The sequence below is a fragment of the Trichechus manatus genome, unplaced genomic scaffold, assembly GCF_000243295.1.
Source record: "Trichechus manatus latirostris isolate Lorelei unplaced genomic scaffold, TriManLat1.0 scaffold00064, whole genome shotgun sequence".
Classification (NCBI taxonomy): Eukaryota; Metazoa; Chordata; class Mammalia; order Sirenia; family Trichechidae; genus Trichechus; species Trichechus manatus.
The window spans coordinates 1,075,021-1,093,798 of NW_004444000.1; the positions used below are offsets into that span (position 1 = coordinate 1,075,021).

Sequence of the window (18,778 nt, forward strand, 5' to 3'; positions counted from 1 at the left end):
TCTCTCCTAAAGCTGTGTAGCAGAAACTTTATTCCTAAAATATCATTCACTTTACTTCCCTTTCCAATCTCATTTCTTCTGTTTATAATTATCCTAGTAAGAGTAACTCACAGTTCAGAATTAATTATAAAGCGCTGAGTCGGTCCCTGTCATAATTTCCTCTAAACAGAAGTCTAAGATAATAAACTTTTAGTCTACTACCTAATAATCCTGGTTTTTATTCCACCTCCAACTATATCTAGAGACAGGTTCTTAAAATAAGATTTATTTTTATTTAAATAATAACCACGTGCCCCTCTTGTTTAGAAGGAAAGTTATATTTTAAAAACTCAAATAAAACATCAACTATCAAACAATTGCTGACTTGTAGACTGCAGATAAAATGTTCCATTTTTGTAATGAACATCTACGTGCTGTAGGTTGATACTGTGATAACAAACTTATTTCTTGACAAGTATGTAAGGTGCAGGTACTCCATAAAGAAAAGGAAAACACGTGGTGTCTGGGCTCTTCACATTCCTGGGACTAAAGCAAACTGGAATGCATAAGCGATACCAAATACACTAATGGGTAGGGGGGTAAAATGACACAAGAATCAAGTTATTTATTGTAGCACCAAATGGAAGAGTCCCAAATCTGTGACCAGGGAACTAGGTAAGTGAATGATGATATATCTATCCTGTGGAATGCTATGCAGCCACTATAAAGGACATCTATTGATATGGAAGGCTTCCAAAATATATTTTCAAGTGACAAAAGAAAAATGCCAAATAGTGAAAATTTTATGTGCTATATAAAGAAGAATACACATACATATGTAAATATATAGAAATATAATAATTATCTTCCATGTGTGTAAAAAATCTCTGGAAAGACACACAAAAAATATGGTAAAATCAGTTGCTTGAGGATAAAATTGAGTGGCTTTGGGACAGGGTGACAGGGGAGACTTTTATTTCATCATAAAATGCTTTGCACATTTTGAGTTTTTTACCAAGTGCTTGTATAAGCCGTTTAAAGATAATTTAAGAGTAAAATTAAGCAGTTTGAAGATCAGTGAGTTTGGTGGATCTCAAGTACATCCAGAACAACAATAACAACCATGAGCTGAAAGCACAGACACCTTTGTGCAGCCTCATCTTGTGTGATGTGAGTCCTTCCGTGAGACTAGACCAGAAGCACTGGCAGGTACAAGGGCAGGACAAGTAAAAGCTTATGTGCTTAAGATGAAGTTCTAGAATTCAACACTGCAGGAATGTCAGCTTCGATCCTAACAGAGACTAAACAAACTATTTTCCCTACATGAATGTAAAGAGAAAAGAAAAAGTAGTTTGGTTTACCTGGAGGGGGACTACCTTCGGAATCAGACGATCAAAATAATGATCAACTGCATCAACAAAGCCCTTGTTGGTTGTCCTCAGCTTCAGGTCAGGGTCTTGTAGCAACCAGCTGGGGGCGAAAGAGGGCAAGCTCAGCATTTGAGACTGGAAGACAGGAGTACAGCTAGCTGGTCAAGGCCAGGGCCAAGGGTGACAGCCAATCCCTTTGTAGGGCTCCCTTCAGCACAGATTAACTTCTTTGATCTCATCCCACAGCACTGGATCACTGAGGGGTCTGGAAACAGTCTGTACTGGGCAAGCTTTTTGGACCATTGTCTCACAGACTAGTGAGATTCAGAAGAAAATATGATCCCCACACCATCATGGTGCTGTGCCCATTATGAAGTGCATTTACCTCCATTTGGCCAGACTGGGGGACTAAGCAGGGGCCAAGGTCATGGACACCATGCCTTAGTGAGAGTTCTCATTGGATATTCTTCTCCACTCTAAATTCATTAGGAATATTTTTACTGAGCACAGTATATGCACCTTAAGCACAGGACTACATTCCCTCAAAGACTTAAGACTTCAAGTGGAGTGTAGGAGCTTACAAGCCAATAAAAACATGTCTTGGTTCACTCGTGAAGTACCTATACCATGAATAGCTGCTACTCTAAAATACCCACTTCCCTCAAGGCCATGCCTTTTCAGCTCCAGAGCTGGTATGAGAGAACAAGCTTGTCTTAGAGAAGAGCAAAGTCTTTCACCCAACTCTGGGGAATCACAATGCTCACCCAGAGGCAGGCAATGGATGAACAGGGATTCCTTCCAGCTCATACAGGTAACAAGAGGTTTCATGGATTCTCGCCCTAAGCCTCAGTTGTCTGGGCAAACAGCCAGCAACACAGGTGAAAGAACTAGCCAAAAGAGAGAGAGAGAGAGAGAGAGAAGGAGGGAGGGGCTGGGGTGCTAAATGCAGTGGAGAATGTGATCTGCCACGAACAAAAGAAAAATCACATTGATCCTGCAGTCCTCAGAACAAGTCCTTTCCCTCTCTAGGGCCTTCTCTTTCCTTCCTTCCTACCACATGAGAAGAGCAGAAGTAAGCCCAGCTCCTCCCTCTGTGGAGAAAGAAGGATGTGATCATCCTAATGTTTCCTCTCCTCTCTCACACACTCGTCTACAGGTCCAGTACCTCAAACTGCTATAAAACAGGAGTGCAACAGACCCTTTACCTCGTGATTACTGCAAGCACTATATGAGATGATATAAGTAACCTACATAGCATAGTGCAAGGCACATAGTACATGCTCAACAAAGGTTATTTTTACTACTATTAGATTAAGATTTTACTTTTAGTAAAGCAAACTACAACCACAAATCTGGATCCTTCCCAGCCCTGCTCACCTGGGCAAGCCCCCCAGGTCAATCTCACTGCAGATATAGGGGCCTGGACGCAGAATCACCCAGAGCCCAAGCTCCGCGGCCATCCAGATAAAGGCCCTAGGGAGGGAAACAGTGTTGGTGACTCTCATGACAGTCAGACCTGAGGCTGGTGGGGGGTGGGGTAGAGGGAGCATGAGCCAGAGGAGGGAGGGAGGATGCCCAGTATGGCACAAAGAATGCACAGCATGGAGCATAGAGACAAAGCTGTTGGCTCTTCGCCTTGCCTCACTCTTTCTACAAGGGGGATGGACCAGGTTAGTAAAGCAAAGGCTGCAGCCCTCTCACCAACAGAGCAGGGAATCCAAAGGTAGAGGCATCCCTGGGAGTGGGGTTTTCACTGTTTGCACAGACCCATGGGGGTCTCTGACCTATGGAAGGGCTCAGAGAGGGTGCTTGCAGGGTCATAACAGTAAAACTGACCCCTAACAGCAGCCCCTGTCCCAGCCAGGTGATGGGCCCACACTGCACCCAAGCCTCCTCCCAGGGTCTTGGACAGCCTCTGTGGGTGCAGTGAGAAGTCTGGCACAGAGGCTGCAGGCCCTACCCCACTGGGGGTAACAAGTGTCCACTGGAGAGCATCTGGTCCTGGGTACAGTGCCTTTCTGAGTGTCCTGAGAACATGGCTTCAGACTCTGTCTCTTCCTGTAATGTCCCATTGTTCCTAAGCAATGCCAGATACCACCTCTCTGCATCCCACCCGGGGTCTGGCAGCAGAAGCAACATCAACACCTACTCCAGATCCAGGTTCCCAGAGAAGTCAAATTTGCCTCTTTCTGGCTCATGGAGGTTCCACGGAACATAGCTGTAATAGGTAAGACAGAAATAGGATACATGTTTTCTTATTTCTTTCTTCTGAATTCCTAGGTCATCCTTAATCCCAAGCCAGAACCTAGGATAGCTCTGCTTTGGAATAAATTGAAGTTTCCAATGACAATTAAATCTCTATTATACAAATGATTATCTTCAATATTTTCTCTTTATCACACAGTTTTGGCTCAAAGTGCCAAAATTTCTATGACTCTAGAATTCTTTGGGTTGATATACAAATGGTATCACTCACCATGTAGGGTTGCTTTGGGATTAAGTGAATTAATACTGTCCAGGGCTTAGAAAATGCCTGGCACAAGTAAATAGTATGTAAGTGTTTACTGACTAACTAAAATTAGTTGTCTTACATTATGTTGGTATAGATGTTTAAGTTAATGACACTATTTTGTGATAGACATTTTTCACATAAATAAGATAAAGGTTTTATGTTTTTAATTATTCTGTCCATTTATAGATGAGGACTCAGGCCCTGGGATGTGATACTTGGAGGCAGAGTTAGAACTGAAGACCAGTTCTGTCTGACTGTAAGCCCAGGCTCTTAGTCATTAAGCTACAATGTTCCTTCCCTTTATGCCACTAAATTTCACTTTACTGACACTGCTGTTTCCATATGTGCTTGTTTTTTGACAGTGGTGTTTCCTCTACATGTTCATCCCATGTACAGAAATAAAAATTGTTCTAAAAACACCATGTAGAGGTCCTCCTCAAGATGGAGGCATAGGAAGTTAGGCACCACAATCTCCCCACAATAATTAAAGAAAATAGAAACAAAATAGAACAAATAATGTGGTGGAACTGATGGATTCTGAACTCTGGAAACCAGCTCAAGAGATAAAGCACCTTGCTGAAAACCGAGGGAAGAGTAAGCCAGCCAACAAGCTAGGAAACTTTTTCTCTCTATCACATGGGAGCTCCCATGTTTAGCCCCCGACAGCAGTAAGCCTGGACCACTTGGATGTAGACTGGGAGCTGCAAATGGCAAGTCATGAACCATGCTCCCTTTAACCCAGGAAAGTGGCAAATGGACTTAGTTTTTGCTGATGGTCTGTTGTGTCATATTCTTCATATCAAGAAACACAGGATCCTCATTAAGAAGCCAGTCTCCACCCACCTCCAGACAGGGATGAAAAAAATTTTTGTACTGTCTCCAGGCTTCATGAAATGAGAGTGATTTTAACTTAATGGTTTCAAACAACAGATTTCCAAGGGCAGATCTCTCTGAGAAACTTTTAAAACAAAAAGAGGAATTAGAAGTTGGTTGAAATCTTCCCTCCCATCTGATCACCTATAGCCCATGAAAAGCCTACTGAGATTATTTAAGGGGTCTGGAAACAAATCAACACTTAAATCAGCTAGGGAAGTGCCTGAGGAACAGACAGTCTGCTGATCTTTCCTAGATGAACTACATCCACCAACCAGTTAGCAACTCCCACTCCCTCAGCCCCACTACAGAGGTGGGAATGGCAACACATGTTCCCAGAACACCTGGCTGGTGCCAGGGTAGGCAATGAGGACTGTCTCCCTTGAGGCTTTGAGGTTGCACAGTTTGCAAAGAAGGCTTGGTCTGGTGGTGTCCTGAAGGGTTCAGACAATTGGGAAGATAGTGGCCTTTTCCTAGCACCAAGTCAGTGCTGGCAGAATCAAATAGCCAGAGGCCCTCTAGTGGAATTTAGGGGAAAAGGGGGAAAGAAAAGAAACACACACAATTACAATCCCTGGGAAAAGAGAAGATTCTGAATTCCATAGCTACCACAGTATAATACTCAAATGTTCCAGGCTCAACAAAAATTATAAGGCATACAAGAATATAGGAAAGGATGGTCAATTGAAACAATGTGAAGAAGCAGAAATCGGCCCTATGGAAGCCTGCATAATGGACAAAACAGAGGACTTTCAAACAACATTAACTGTGCACAAAGAATTTAAAGAACATATAGAAACTAAAGGAAATCAAGAAACAAAATGAGAATTTCAATAAGATACAAAACATAAAAAAGAACCAAATGAAAATACTGGGACTGAGAAATACAAATGCAAGGGAGGGTTTCAACAACAAGTTTGAGCAGGCAGAAGAAAGAATAAATGAACTAGAGGACAAAGCAATTAAACTTATCAAGTCCCAAGAGAAACAGGAGAAAAGAATAAAGAATAATGATCAAAGCTAAATGAAATTGTAGGACACTGTCAAGCGAACCAACATATGCATCATGGGAATCCAGGAAAGAGAGGAGAAAAAGAAAGGGACAAAAATTTATGTATACATATATATATATATATATATAATCGTACTTTAGATGAACAGAACAAATAGATTCTCATTAAACAGTTAGTACACATATTGTTTTATGACATTGGTTAACAACCCTATGACATGTCAACACTCTCCCTTCTCTATCTTGGGTTCCCTATTACTAGCTTTTCTGTCCCCTCCTGCCTTCTAGTCCTTGTCTCTGGACTGTTGTGCCCCATTAGTCTCATTTCGTTTTATGGGGCTGTCTAATCTTTGGCTGAACAGTGAACCTAGGGAGTGACTTCATCACTGAGCTAAAAGGGTGTCCGGGGGCCATACTCTTGGGCTTTCTCCAGTCTCTGTCAGGCCAGTAAGTCTGGTCTTTTTCGTGTGAGTTAGAATTCTGTTCTACATTTTTCTTCAGATCTGTCCGGGACTCTCTGTTGTGATCTCAGTCAAAGCAGTCAGTGGTAGCTGGGCACCATCTAGTTGTACTGGACTCAGTCTGGTGGAGGCCATGGTAGTTGTGGTCCATTAGTCCTTTGGACTAATCTTTGAAAGGGACAGAATATTTGAAAAAATATTATAATGGCAGAAAACTTTCCAGATCCAAGTAAAGAGTTGAGCCTGCAAATTCAGGAAGTTCAGTGAACTCCAAGTAGAATAAACTGAAGGAGATCTACACTGAGACACTTTGTAATCAAACTCTTGAAAACTAAAGACAAGAAGAGAGTTCTGAAAGCAGTAAGAGAGAAGTCCAGTTATAAGGATCCTCAGTAAGATTAAGCACCAATTTCTCCTCAGAAACCTTGAAGGCCAGGAAGCAGTGGAATGATATATATAAAGCGATGAAATAAAAAGAACTGTCAACAGACAGGGTAAAATCAAGACATTCCCAATAAACAAAAGTTGTGGAAATTTGTTACTACCAGACATATCTTGCAAGAATTGCTAAAGAGAGTTCTTCAGATGGAAAAGAAAGGACACTAGACAGCTACTGTAAGCCATACATGAGGAAAAATTAAAAATAAAATAGAGAGTTCCAGTAAAGGTGATGTCATGGGCAAATAAAAGGGCCAGTTTTACGGTATTTTTGGTTAGTAAATTTAGTTGCTATGTTCTACAAACTTTATAACAGCAAATGCATAAGAAATAAGTATAAATTTATCTTAACAGGATTATAATGATGTAAAAGGTGACAACAACAACAGAGATAAGGGAGGGAGGAGTGAAATAGGAATACAGTTTTTGTATGTTAATGTTGTATGTTACTTGTTGGTATCAAGTTAAACCAGGTTGTAAATGTAAGGTGTTAAATGTAATTTGTATGGTAAGCACTTAGAAAATATCTAAAAAGCATACACAGAATATAAGAAGAAAGAAATCAGAAAGACTCAACACAAAAAAAGAAACTAAACACAAATAATGACAAAACTGCAGGAACTGAGGGACAAAGAAGATATAAGACATGCAAAAAACATTTAGCAAAATGACAGAAGTAAATCATTCCTTGTCAGTAATTACCTTAAATGTAAATGGATTAAGCACTCCAAGCAAAAGGCAGAGAGCAACAGAATAGATTAAAAAAAAAAAAAAAGATCCATCCATATGCTGTCTACAACAGACATATGTTAGGCCCAAGGATACAAACAAATTGAAAGTGAAAGGATGAAAAGAAAAATCCACACAAGTAGTAACCGAAAGAAATTAGGAGTGGCCATATTGGTATCAGACAAAATAGATTTTAAGTCAAAATTTGTCATAAGAGATGAAGAAGGACATTAAATAATGATAAAAGGGTCAATTCCTCAAGAAAATACAACAATCATAAATATATATATATGCACATAACTCAGTGCCTCAAAATATATGCAGCAAATAATGAAAAAACTGAAAGGAGTAACAGACAATTTCACAATAATAGTTAGGGACTTCAATACACCACTTTAAATACTGGACAGAATATCTAGAAAGCACATTAGTAAGGATATAGAGGATTTGAACAACACCATAGACAAATTAGAGCTAACAAACAGATATAGAACACTCCACCCTACATCAGAACAAAACATATTTCTCTCCAGTGCCCATGGGTCATTCTCCAGAATAGACCATATTCTAGGTCACAATACAAGCCTCGATAAGTTTTAAAAGATTAAATTATACAAAGTATCTTCTCCAACAACAAAGGGATAATATTAGAAATTAATAACAGAGGAAAGCTGGAACACACACAGATATGTGGAAATTAAACAATACACTATTAAACAACCAATGAGTCAAGGAAGAAATAAATAAATAAAATACACGGTGTTGGATGAAAATGAAAACATAACATACCAGAACCTGTGGGATGCAGTGAAGACAGACTTCATAGGGAAATTTATAGCAATAAATGCCTACATTAAGAAAGAAGAAAGATCTAAAATCAATAGTCTAACTCTACAACTTGAGAAACTTGAAAGCGAAGAGCAAACTAAGCCTAAAGCTACCAGAGTAAATAAAATAACAAAGATCAGAGCAGAAATAAATGAAATAAGGAATAGAATCAACAAAACCAAAGTTGGTTCTTTAAAAAGATCAAGAAAATTGACAAGCCTTAAGCTAGACTGACAAAGAGAAAAGATGTAAATAACCAAATTAAGAAATGAAAGTGGAGACATCAAAATGATCCAACAGAAATAAAAAGAATCGTAACAGAATACTACGAACAACAGTATACCAGCAAACTTGATAACTTAGATAAAACGGACAAATTCTTAGAAGTGCACAACCTACCTAAACTAACTCAACAGTAAGTAGAAAATTTCAACAGACCTATAACAAGTGAATAGACTGAATCAGTAATCAAAAATCTCCCAATAACAACAACAAAAGTCCTAGACCACTTTTTTGCAGGGGAATCCTACCAGACATTTAAAGAAGAATTGACACCAATCCTACTCAAATTCTTCCGAAAGGCAGAGGGAGAAGGAATACTCCCTAACTCATTCCTATGAAGGCACCATTACCCTGATACCAAAGTCACACAAAGACACCACAAGAAAAGAAAACTACAGACCAATATCCCTTATGAACATAGATGCAAAAATCCTCAGCAAAATACTAGCAAACAGAATTCAACAGCATATTAATAGAATTATACATCACAACCAAGTGGGGGTTTATTCCAGGAATGCAAGGATGGTTCAACAACAGAAAATCAATCAATGTAATACACCATTAAGGAGCCACTCAGCTACCAACCAAAAAGCCGGTGGTTCGAACCCAATACCCACTCTGGGGGAGAAAGATATGGCAGTCTGCTTCCGTGAAGATTACAGCCTTGGAAATCCTATGGAGCTGTTCTACTCCATCCTATAGGGTTGCTATGAGTTTAAATTGACTCGACAGCAATGGGTTTTAATACACAATATTAATAAAGCAAAGGAAAAGAACCACCTGATCATCTCAATTGATGCAGAAAAGGCATTTGATAAAATCCAACACTTGTTTGTCTTCATAAAAAACACTCAAAAAGATAGGAATAAAAGGGAAGTACTTCAATATGATTGAGGGCATTTATGATAAACCAATAGTCAACATTATACTCAATGGAGAAAGATTAAGAGATTTCCCCATTAAGACCAGGAACAAGACAAGGATGCCTACTCTCACTACTTCTATTCTATAATGTACTGGAAGTCCTAGCCAGAGCAATAAGGCAAGAAAAAGAAATAAAAGTTATCTAAGTCAGAAAGGAAGAAGTAAAATTATCTCTATTCACAGATGACATGATCCTATATATAGAAAATCCCAAAGAATCCAAGAGAAAGCTGCTAGAACTAATAGAGGAATTTAGCAAAGTTGCAGGGTACAAGGTCAACACAAAAAATCAGTTGAGTTTCTATACACTAACAATGAGAAATCTGAAAAGGAAATTTAAAAACAATTCCATTTATAATAGCACATAAAAGAACAAAATATCTAGGAATAAAGTTAACCAGGGATGTGAAAGACTTACATAATGAAAATGATAAAACATTGCTGAAGGAGACTAAAGAAGACCTAGGTAAACGGAAAGACATTCCATGTTCATAGATTGGAAGACTTAATGTTGTTAAGACGTCAATACTACACAAAGCAACCTATAGATTCAACACAGTCCAGACCAAAATTCCAACTGCCTTCTTTACAGAAATGGAAAAACCAATCCTTAATTTCATATGGAATGGCAAGAGGCCCTGAATAAACAAAGCAATTTTGAAGAAGAACAAAATAAAAACATGCTTTCAGCTATAGTAATCAAAACAGGCTGATATCAGTATAATAACAGACACATAGACCAGTGGAATAAAATTGAGAGTCCAGAAATAAACCTACACATCTACGGCCAACTTATTTTTGACAAGGATGTTACATCCATTCAAATGAGGAAGACAAGTCTCTTCAATAAATGATGCTGTGAAAATTGGATTTCCACATGCAGAAGAATGAATCAGGATCTATGCCTCACATCTACACAAAAAACAACACAAAATGGATCAAGGACCTAAATGTGAAAACTAAAACCATAAAATTCTTAAAAGAAAAAATTGGGATGTGGCTGCAGGGCCTAGTTTTTAATAATAGATTATCAGATATGATAACAAAAATATGAGCAGCAAAAGACAATAGATATACGGGACCTCATAAAAGTTAAACACTTTTGTTCATCAAAGGACTTTATTAAAAAAGTGAAACGACAGCTTACAGATTGGGAAAAATTTTGGGGAAGCATGTCTAATATCCAAAATAAATATAAAACTTCTACAACAACAAAAAGACAAAAAACTCAAACAATGGACAAAGGACTTGAACAGACACTTAACCAAAGAGGATATTTAAATGGCCAACAAGCACATGAAAAGATGCTCTCGACATCATTAGCCATTGTTGCTGTTATTGTGTGCCGTCAAGTCAATTCCAGCTCATAAGATGTGGATCAAAACCACAATGAGATACCATTTCACTCTCACTAGAATGGTGATCACTAAGGTTGTGTGTCAACTTGGCTGGGCCATGATTCTCAGTGGTTTGGCATTTATGATGTAGTTTGGCAGTCGTATAATGATGTAATCATCTCCATGATGATCTGATATAATGTGATCACCTTCATGCTGGCATCTGCTGTGAGTAGCCAATCAGCTTAAAGAGAGTTTCCTTGAGGGTGTGGCCTGCATCCAATATAGGTGGACTTTCTGGCAGGGCTTGTGGGCTTTTGCTCACTCTGGATCCTGCAGCTGACTCATCGTCGGATCTCCAGTTCTTGGGACTTGAGCTGGCAGCTTATCTGCCATCTTGCCTGCCAATCTTGGGATTCGTTGTTCTCCACAGCCTGTGAGCCAGAGGCCTGCTGCCTGACCTGCCAATCTTGGGTTTGCCAGCCCCTGTAGCTATGTGAGTCAGAAGAAGCCTCCAGCCTGACCCACAGACTTGGTACTTTCCAGCCTCTACAACCACGTGAGTCACTTGCTTGATATAAATCTCTCTATATATTTATACACTGTACTGGTTTTGCTTGTCTAGAAACCTAGCCTAAGACTGATGACTAAGATTAAAAGGAGAGAGAGAGAAAGAAAATACCAAATGTTGGCAGGGATGTGGAGAAACTGGAATACCTATCCATTGCTGGTGGGAATGTAGAAAACAGTTTGGCAGTTCTTTAAAAAGCTAAACATAGAACTACCATATGATCCAGCAATTCCACTCCTAGGTATTTACCCAAAAGACTTGAAATCAGTGACACAAAGAGATACGTGTACACCAATGTTCATTGCAGCACTAGTCACAATAGCCAAAAGTGGAAACAACCTAAATGTCCAACAAGGGATGAACAGATAAACAAAATGTGGTACACAGATACAATGAAATACTACTCAGCCATAAAGAGAAATGAAGTTCTGATACATGCTACAACATGGACAAACCTTGCAAACTTTATGCTGAGTGAAATAAGTTAATCACAAAAGGACAAATATTGTATGATATCATTTATGAGATAACAAGAATAGGTAAATGTATACAGACCAAAGTTTATCAGTGGTTACTAGGGGAGCGAGGGAGAGGGAAGGAAAAGTCATGGTTTGGGAAGCAGTGAGTGTCTGTTTATGGTGATGGGAAAAAATGGCAATATGATGGCTGCATATGATTAATATAATTGATAACACTAAATTAAAAAAAAAAAAAACAGACCTGTTGCCATCAAGTTGATTCCAACTCACAGCAACCCTACAGGACAGAGTAGAAGTTGGAAATCCAAAGATTTTCAAGGCTGTAAATGTTTACGGAAGCAGACTGCCACATCTTTCTCCCGCAGGGCAACCACTGACCTTTTGGTTAGCAGCTGAGTGCTTAACCACAGCATCACCAGGGCTCCTTTCACTAAATTGTACAACTAAAAAATATTGAGCCAGCAATAAAAATATGTAAATTCTCTGTCTACTTCCAGTTTTGAAAAGAATTAGATATTTCCATTTCCAGACACCTCCCTTAGGGTTTTTTGGAATTGATCTTTATAAAATTATTTGAAGACAAAACTGTTGTAATCATATGATTGTGGTGAAATCAGAATATAAAATTGTGATACCTCTTGAGTTAGGTTCTGGCACAAAATTACAAAGTTGTTTTTAATCTCTGTAACTTTGAAGTGAAACAGGTTATTTGCCAATATTCATATTACCAAAACTCAATTTATTAACCTCATTTTCTTTTTCTCTAAATGTTAAGAGCTATTTCAAAGTTTTCCAGCCATATGCATCTTGGTATTTTTAACTAACAAACAGCCTTTTATTCTTAAAGACAAACAAAACACCATGTAATTATCTATAAGCACACCTTGAAATATGTCATTAAACTGAGTGCTCATAAAGGATCCAATGACTCCCCTGTAGACAGATTCCTAACGAAATCACTCACTCCCTTTAGACTTCTCCCATTAATACCCTACCTAAGAATTTGATCACAGAGCAAATTAAGTATGAGAAGTGATGCTACTGCTGTACACTCATCATGAATGGAATCATGCTGGAATGTCTATTCAGAGAGAACCCTCAGGCTCGGTTCCCAACCAGAGACTCAGGCTCTGACCGAGATGCAGAAGGTAGGACCCCTTGTAGGAGAACGAGGTCAGGGGTGCTGACCCAGCACTCACGTGGTGAGGGTGTTGAAGCCGCACGCCTTCAGCTTTAGCAATCGGTCTCTCCAGTACGCCCTGGGCACTCGGAAGTAGTGTATGGAGCCCCCGAAGATCAGGAACTTGTGACCCTCCAGCGTGAAGTGTGGATTGTCCCTGCCCTTGCTTTTGGTCTGAAGTCCCAAATACCGGTCCTTCAGCTCAGCAGGGACCAGATGAGACCAATTAAACCTGGCACAACAGGGAGTGGAAGTGGAAGGGAGAGAGGAGGGGAGGGGAGGAGAGGAGAGATACTGCTGAGATGTGAAGGAGCCGTGGTGGCCCTGGGCTGCTAACGAGAAGGCTGGGATCTGAAATCTTAAGACAAATAATAAGTTCTTGTTGGCAGGACATGCTAACATTTCTGGTATTTTTTCCATGAAAGAAGACAGAGCTCCCATCCCTTCCCACTTAGGCACACCTGGACTGGGACTGTAGCACCTTTCCAGCCACGCGGTTCACACCATGTTTGGCCCGAGGAGCAAAGCCTGACATGATAAATGGCAGGAAAAAGATGCCTGCGATTCTCTTCATGGAGAGACTCAAGCTGACAGGAGAAAGGGATAACAGATGGGAAGACCAGGAAGCTGTTCCAGGCGGCTGTTTAGAGAAAAGAGATGAAGGGAGATGGGGAGGAGGAACATTACAGGTGGATTTCCCTGGGCTGGCCTAATTTACAAGGCAGCTCCTCCTAGCACTGGCTAAACCAAACACCAAACCCCTTGCCATTGAGTCAATTCCGTACTGGCAGTTTTCCTTGGTGGTCAAAACCAGGATATAAAATCATATGCCTTGAGGGGTCTTAACCAAATGACCATCTGCACCCCCAAAACACGAAGAGTGCTGTTGCCAACAAGATATTTTTTCAAGACAGACAAAGAAAATACAGCTGACGGGGCAGAGGACGTCCAGGGCAGAGGTTTATTAAGGATTTAAAACAATTGCAATTGGGGAACTACACAGCCCATTGAAAATGGAACCAGGTAGTCCCAGGGCAGTTTCGTTATACAGGTATTCTTATGGGGTAAATAGAGGAACCAAACCATAGGAAGGGCAATTACAGGAAAATCAATGAATGTTGTAATAATCACACTCTGATTGGTTACCGATTATTAATAGTATAATTAGTGATTACAGATAGTTTCACAGGATGCTTACTTACATCACGGTCCCAGGATGCTTACAGGTATTTTCTTTGTCTATCTTGAAAAAATATCTTGTTGGCAACAGCATTCAGACAGCACTCTTCCTGAGTACGTGTGTTTTAAGGGGTGCAGATGGTCATTTGGTTAAGACCCCTCAAGGTATATGATTTTATATGCTGGTTTTGACCACCAAGGAAAAACATGTTTTTCTCAAAAAACATAGCCATTAGACTGGAATCCAGATTAAAATTAGAGAGCATGGCCAGCATAGTATGCCTCTGTCTCAGTGACTGCACTGAAAGCTTTTCCTGAGGCAGATACCAGGAAAAAACTAAGTCACATTTTTGTTTTAGGGCGATTACTTGGTTGCAGAGTGGAGGCTAGATGGAAAACAGACAAGTCATCCCAGTGGTCCTGGTGATGGGGAGAATAAGGGTTTGAATTGCTCTCAAGGTTTAAGTGGCTTGGGTAGATGGTGGTGACATTTATTGAGATCAAAGACACAGGGCCCTAAATAACAGATAGAGCTGCCCCATAGGGTTTCAAGGCTCTAATCTTTACTGAGGCAGGCTGCCACAGTTTTCTTCCTTTGAGTGGCTGGTAGGTTCCATCAGCCGACCTTTCTTTCCGTTAGCAGCTGAGCATTTAACCACTGCGCCACCAGGGCTCCTGTGCAGTAGTCCACAGGCCAGAAACAGCTGACAGGGCAGAGGGCGCCCACGGCAGGGGAGCGCTGAGGACTCTAATCCGGAGCCCACGGACAGGAACAGGCATGGCTGAGACACCGGAGAAGAGGCACTGAGAAAAGGGTTGAGGCGGTGGAAGGGGATTCTGCGAAAACGGTGGAAGCGCTTACTCCACCGAGGTTCAGAAAGGTCCAGGGAGCAGCAGCAGCATCGAGAGCACCTTATCTGAGACCACAATCCCGATCTTCCTTCTGGCTCAATGCGCTGAGCCTCAGGCGGGGTGGGGTAATTACGGTTTCCGCAGAAGATAGAGTTAGGGGAGAGAAAACTCGAAAGGTGCCTCGATGAGGAGACTGGCAGATTTGAGGGCCCAGGAGCGCATCGCAGTCCTAAGAAGCCCTCGCCTCTCAGTTCACTGTAATATCCTCCGGGCCTGGCATGGTGCCTAGCGCAAGTAATACCTGTGGCCGACAGGCTCGCTGGCGGAGCATGGGGGCGGTTGCGTGGTTCGCAGGCAAATGCACCGGGACAGATCCGGAACCACCTCACCGCTGGAAGGGAGAGATGGGCAAGGACCCGCAAGCCCGAGTGAAAGGCAGCATATTTAGCATATTTGTCACCTGAGGAAGGGCAGGGAACTCACCACCGGAGGACGTAGAGCGCGGGTCTCAGGCGCCGCCGCTGCCGCCCCTCGCCGCCGCCTCGGGCCCGCGCTGCGCTGGGAGCCGATTCCAGCTGGCTTGGCGGCACCACGCTTGGGCGCCGGGGGAGTTCCAGTGGGCCTGGGTCCGCTCCGCGCGTAAGGATCGCGGTGTGCCGGGGTGGGGGCCGAACGCCGGCGCTGTAAGAGGTGCCAGCGGCAGCGATGGCTCGAAGAGGGCGCCGGGGCCTCTGAGCGCGCGCGGCAGTACGCAAGCAAGGACCCAGCCTTGGAGCAAAGCGCAGCCCCGCATCCGACCAAGTGTCAAAACTCCCTCTCTTGGCGCAGACTCCATTTAGCTGGTGGAAGGAAAATGGGAGGATCCTCGAGTAATTAGACCTTGGACTGTGCGTCAATGCCTGAGAAAGGCCGAGATAAGGGGAGGACGCGTGGAGGAGCATTGAGCACAAGCCAGATATCGCGGGAGTGGGCTGTTCCGCTGGTTCAATAACTTGCTGGAGCGCCCTTCCCGTTTCAGATAACCGAGTCTGTGCTGGGAAGGGGCGGTCATGAACAGCACGTTTTCTGCCTTCAAAGACTTTCAAACTGATAGAGGAGACATGCTCATACTTAAATAGTTTCAATTATCTTGAGCCAAGTTCTTGAATAGATTCCACAAGAAGCAATGGAAGAACAGAAGAGGTACACAGATCACCCTGGAGGGTTATAGTTTCCAGAGCCGTGATCCATAAGTGAGAACTGTCTAACGGGAGAAAAGTGGGAATGCGGTTTCCATCAGTAAGAATAGCTTGAAAGTGTCTACATAGTATATGCAAGAATTTCAGTTTGGAATGCTTTAGGTATAAAGTACCCGGGATAGGTCTGGAGAGAGAGGTAGAAGGCAGGTCATGGAAATCTTGGAATGCATGCTGGGCAGTTTAGTTTCTTTCTAGAGGACAATAGAACCAAAACCATTAACCATCCAGCTGAGTCTGACTCATGGCGACTTCATGTGTGTCAGAGCAGAACCGTGCTCCATAGGGTTTTCAGTAGGCCTCTGGGTAGACTCAAATCTCTAACCTCTTGGTTACCAGCCAAGCACGTTAACAGTTTGCACCAGCAACAGAAAATCATTAATCGATTTGTTGTAGAGAAAAACTTGAAGGCTGTTTCAAGTTAAAACAGAGAGATTTATTAAGGGTTTAAAACAATTGCAACTGGGAAACTACATAACCGGTTGAAAATGGAACCAGGTAGTCCCAGGGCAATTTCGTTATACAGGTATTCTTATGGGGTAAATAGAGGAACCAAACCATAGGAAGGGCAATTACAGGAAAATCAATGAATGTTGTAACAATCACACTCTGATTGGTTACCAATTATTAATAGTATAATTAGTGATTACAGATAGTTTCACAGGATGCTTACTTACATCACGGTCCCAAGATGCTTACAGGTATTTTCTTTGTCTATCTTGAAAAAATATCTTGTTGGCAACAGCACTCAGATAGCACTCTTCCTGAGTACGTGTGTTTTAAGGGGTGCAGATGGTCATTTGGTTAAGACCCCTCAAGGTATATGATTTTATATGCTGGTTTTGACCACCAAGAAAAAACGTGTTTTTCTCAAAAAAACATAGCTATTAGTCTAGAATCCAGATTAAAATTAGAGACCATGGTCAGCATAGTATGCCTCTGTCTCAGTGACTGCACTGAAAGCTTTTCCTGAGGCAGATACCAGGCAGAAACTAAGTCACATTTTTGTTTTAGGGCTATCACTTGGTTGCAGAGTGGAGGCTAGATGGAAAACAGACAAGTCATCCCAGTGGTCCTGGTGACGGGGAGAATAAGGATTTGAATTGCTCTCAAAGTTTAAACATGAAGAGGAGGATGTGGATTCAAGAAAAATGTGTGAGGTCAGATTGAGAGCTCTCGATAATTGATTGGATGAAAAAAGCAGTACAGAGAGGAGTCTGATATGATCGCCATGTTTCAGGCATAAGTGGCTTGGGTACATGGTGGTGACATTTATTGAGATCAAAGACACAGGAAGTAATAGAGGCTTGGATAAAGGGGTAAGCATGATGAAACCTGTTTTGGACATACTGAAGCTGAAGTCCCTGTGAGGAGATAAACCCTCTGATCTCTCTCCAAAGCCTTTGCCTCTCCTCCCACTGTTAAGAACAAAAACCCAAAGCCCATTGCTCCACTAGTAGCCAAGTGCATAACCACTATACCACCAGCACTCCTTCACAGTCAAATTACAGTATAAAAATTAATTCAGAATAGCTCCTCTTCTAACTTCATACACAATTAGGCTATTTTAGTTTAATTTTGAGTTTTAGAAATTTAAAAAATTAATTTTTGTTGTAATTATGGAAAATATTCTTGTGGCTGCAAAAGTCGAACTTATAATACAAGGTATATTCAAAGAGGTCTAGACATTATGCTTCTGCTTAAGATCTAGAAAGTCACAAGAGTGCAGTGCTCCACCCTAAGAATGAGAAAAAGATGGATAATCTACAAAATTTCTGAATTCATTAAAGAGCTGAGGTTGCAAGGAGGAAAGTGTATCTGTAATGAGTGAAAAGAGAGATTTAAAAAAACCCAAATTATTCTCTCAGAACAGAGAGTACAGCCTTGGAAACAGTAGGGGGCAGTTCTACTCTGCCCTATAGGGTGGCTAGCAGTCAGAATCCGCTTGACAGTAACGGGTTAATTTGACTACACACCTATTGGGATATAGCATAAGGAACTGCAAAATAAATTCAAACTGTTTTCAGTAGTCATGTTTTTGGTGCTAGTGTTGCTCTTGTTATGCTGATATTATTGTATGTGTATTGTGGGATAAATCCAAAGATGTAAACTGACAAGGTTAAATAAAAACTCTGTAGTCCAGAGTTTAAATTGGATAAATGATTATGAATTTATGATGTTCATAAATAAGTTTATGAAATATATTTCAGGCTTTAAAAATACTCAGTTCTTACCACTGAAAAGGCCTAGAAACAAACACCAATCCAGTAGCAATGAGAGCTTTCATGTACGACAATATCAGAATAATAAGACCAACACTACCACCAAAAAGTGAGTCTTCATATGGAGAAAAAATGACATTGGACACATATTTCACACTGTACATGAAAATATATTCTAGACAGATTGAAGAACTAAATGTGAAATACAGATGTGAAAAACTTTTAGAAAATAATTTGGAACAATATCTTGATAACTGAATGCAGGGAAGGATTCTTAAACAAGGTATGAAGAGTGCAAACCACAAGGTAAAAAAC

At 41.1% G+C, this 18,778-nt stretch overlaps 1 protein-coding gene across 1 annotated transcript in view; it reads right to left on the reverse strand.

Moving 5' to 3' along the window:
- GLB1L3 (galactosidase beta 1 like 3) overlaps nucleotides 1-18,528 on the reverse strand; it is an 88,251-nt gene extending 69,723 nt beyond the window's left edge. Inside the window, exons 1-8 of the mRNA XM_012556384.2 lie at nucleotides 18,476-18,528; nucleotides 15,490-16,092; nucleotides 15,308-15,397; nucleotides 13,437-13,562; nucleotides 12,995-13,207; nucleotides 3,499-3,567; nucleotides 2,727-2,822; nucleotides 1,341-1,449 (exon numbers count right to left, since the gene is read on the reverse strand). Of these exons, the coding sequence (XP_012411838.2) occupies nucleotides 1,341-1,449; nucleotides 2,727-2,822; nucleotides 3,499-3,567; nucleotides 12,995-13,207; nucleotides 13,437-13,562; nucleotides 15,308-15,397; nucleotides 15,490-16,092; nucleotides 18,476-18,528 (1,359 nt within the window). The remainder of the gene's footprint in view (nucleotides 1-1,340; nucleotides 1,450-2,726; nucleotides 2,823-3,498; nucleotides 3,568-12,994; nucleotides 13,208-13,436; nucleotides 13,563-15,307; nucleotides 15,398-15,489; nucleotides 16,093-18,475) is intronic.
- Between the last annotated feature and the right edge of the window lie 250 nt (nucleotides 18,529-18,778).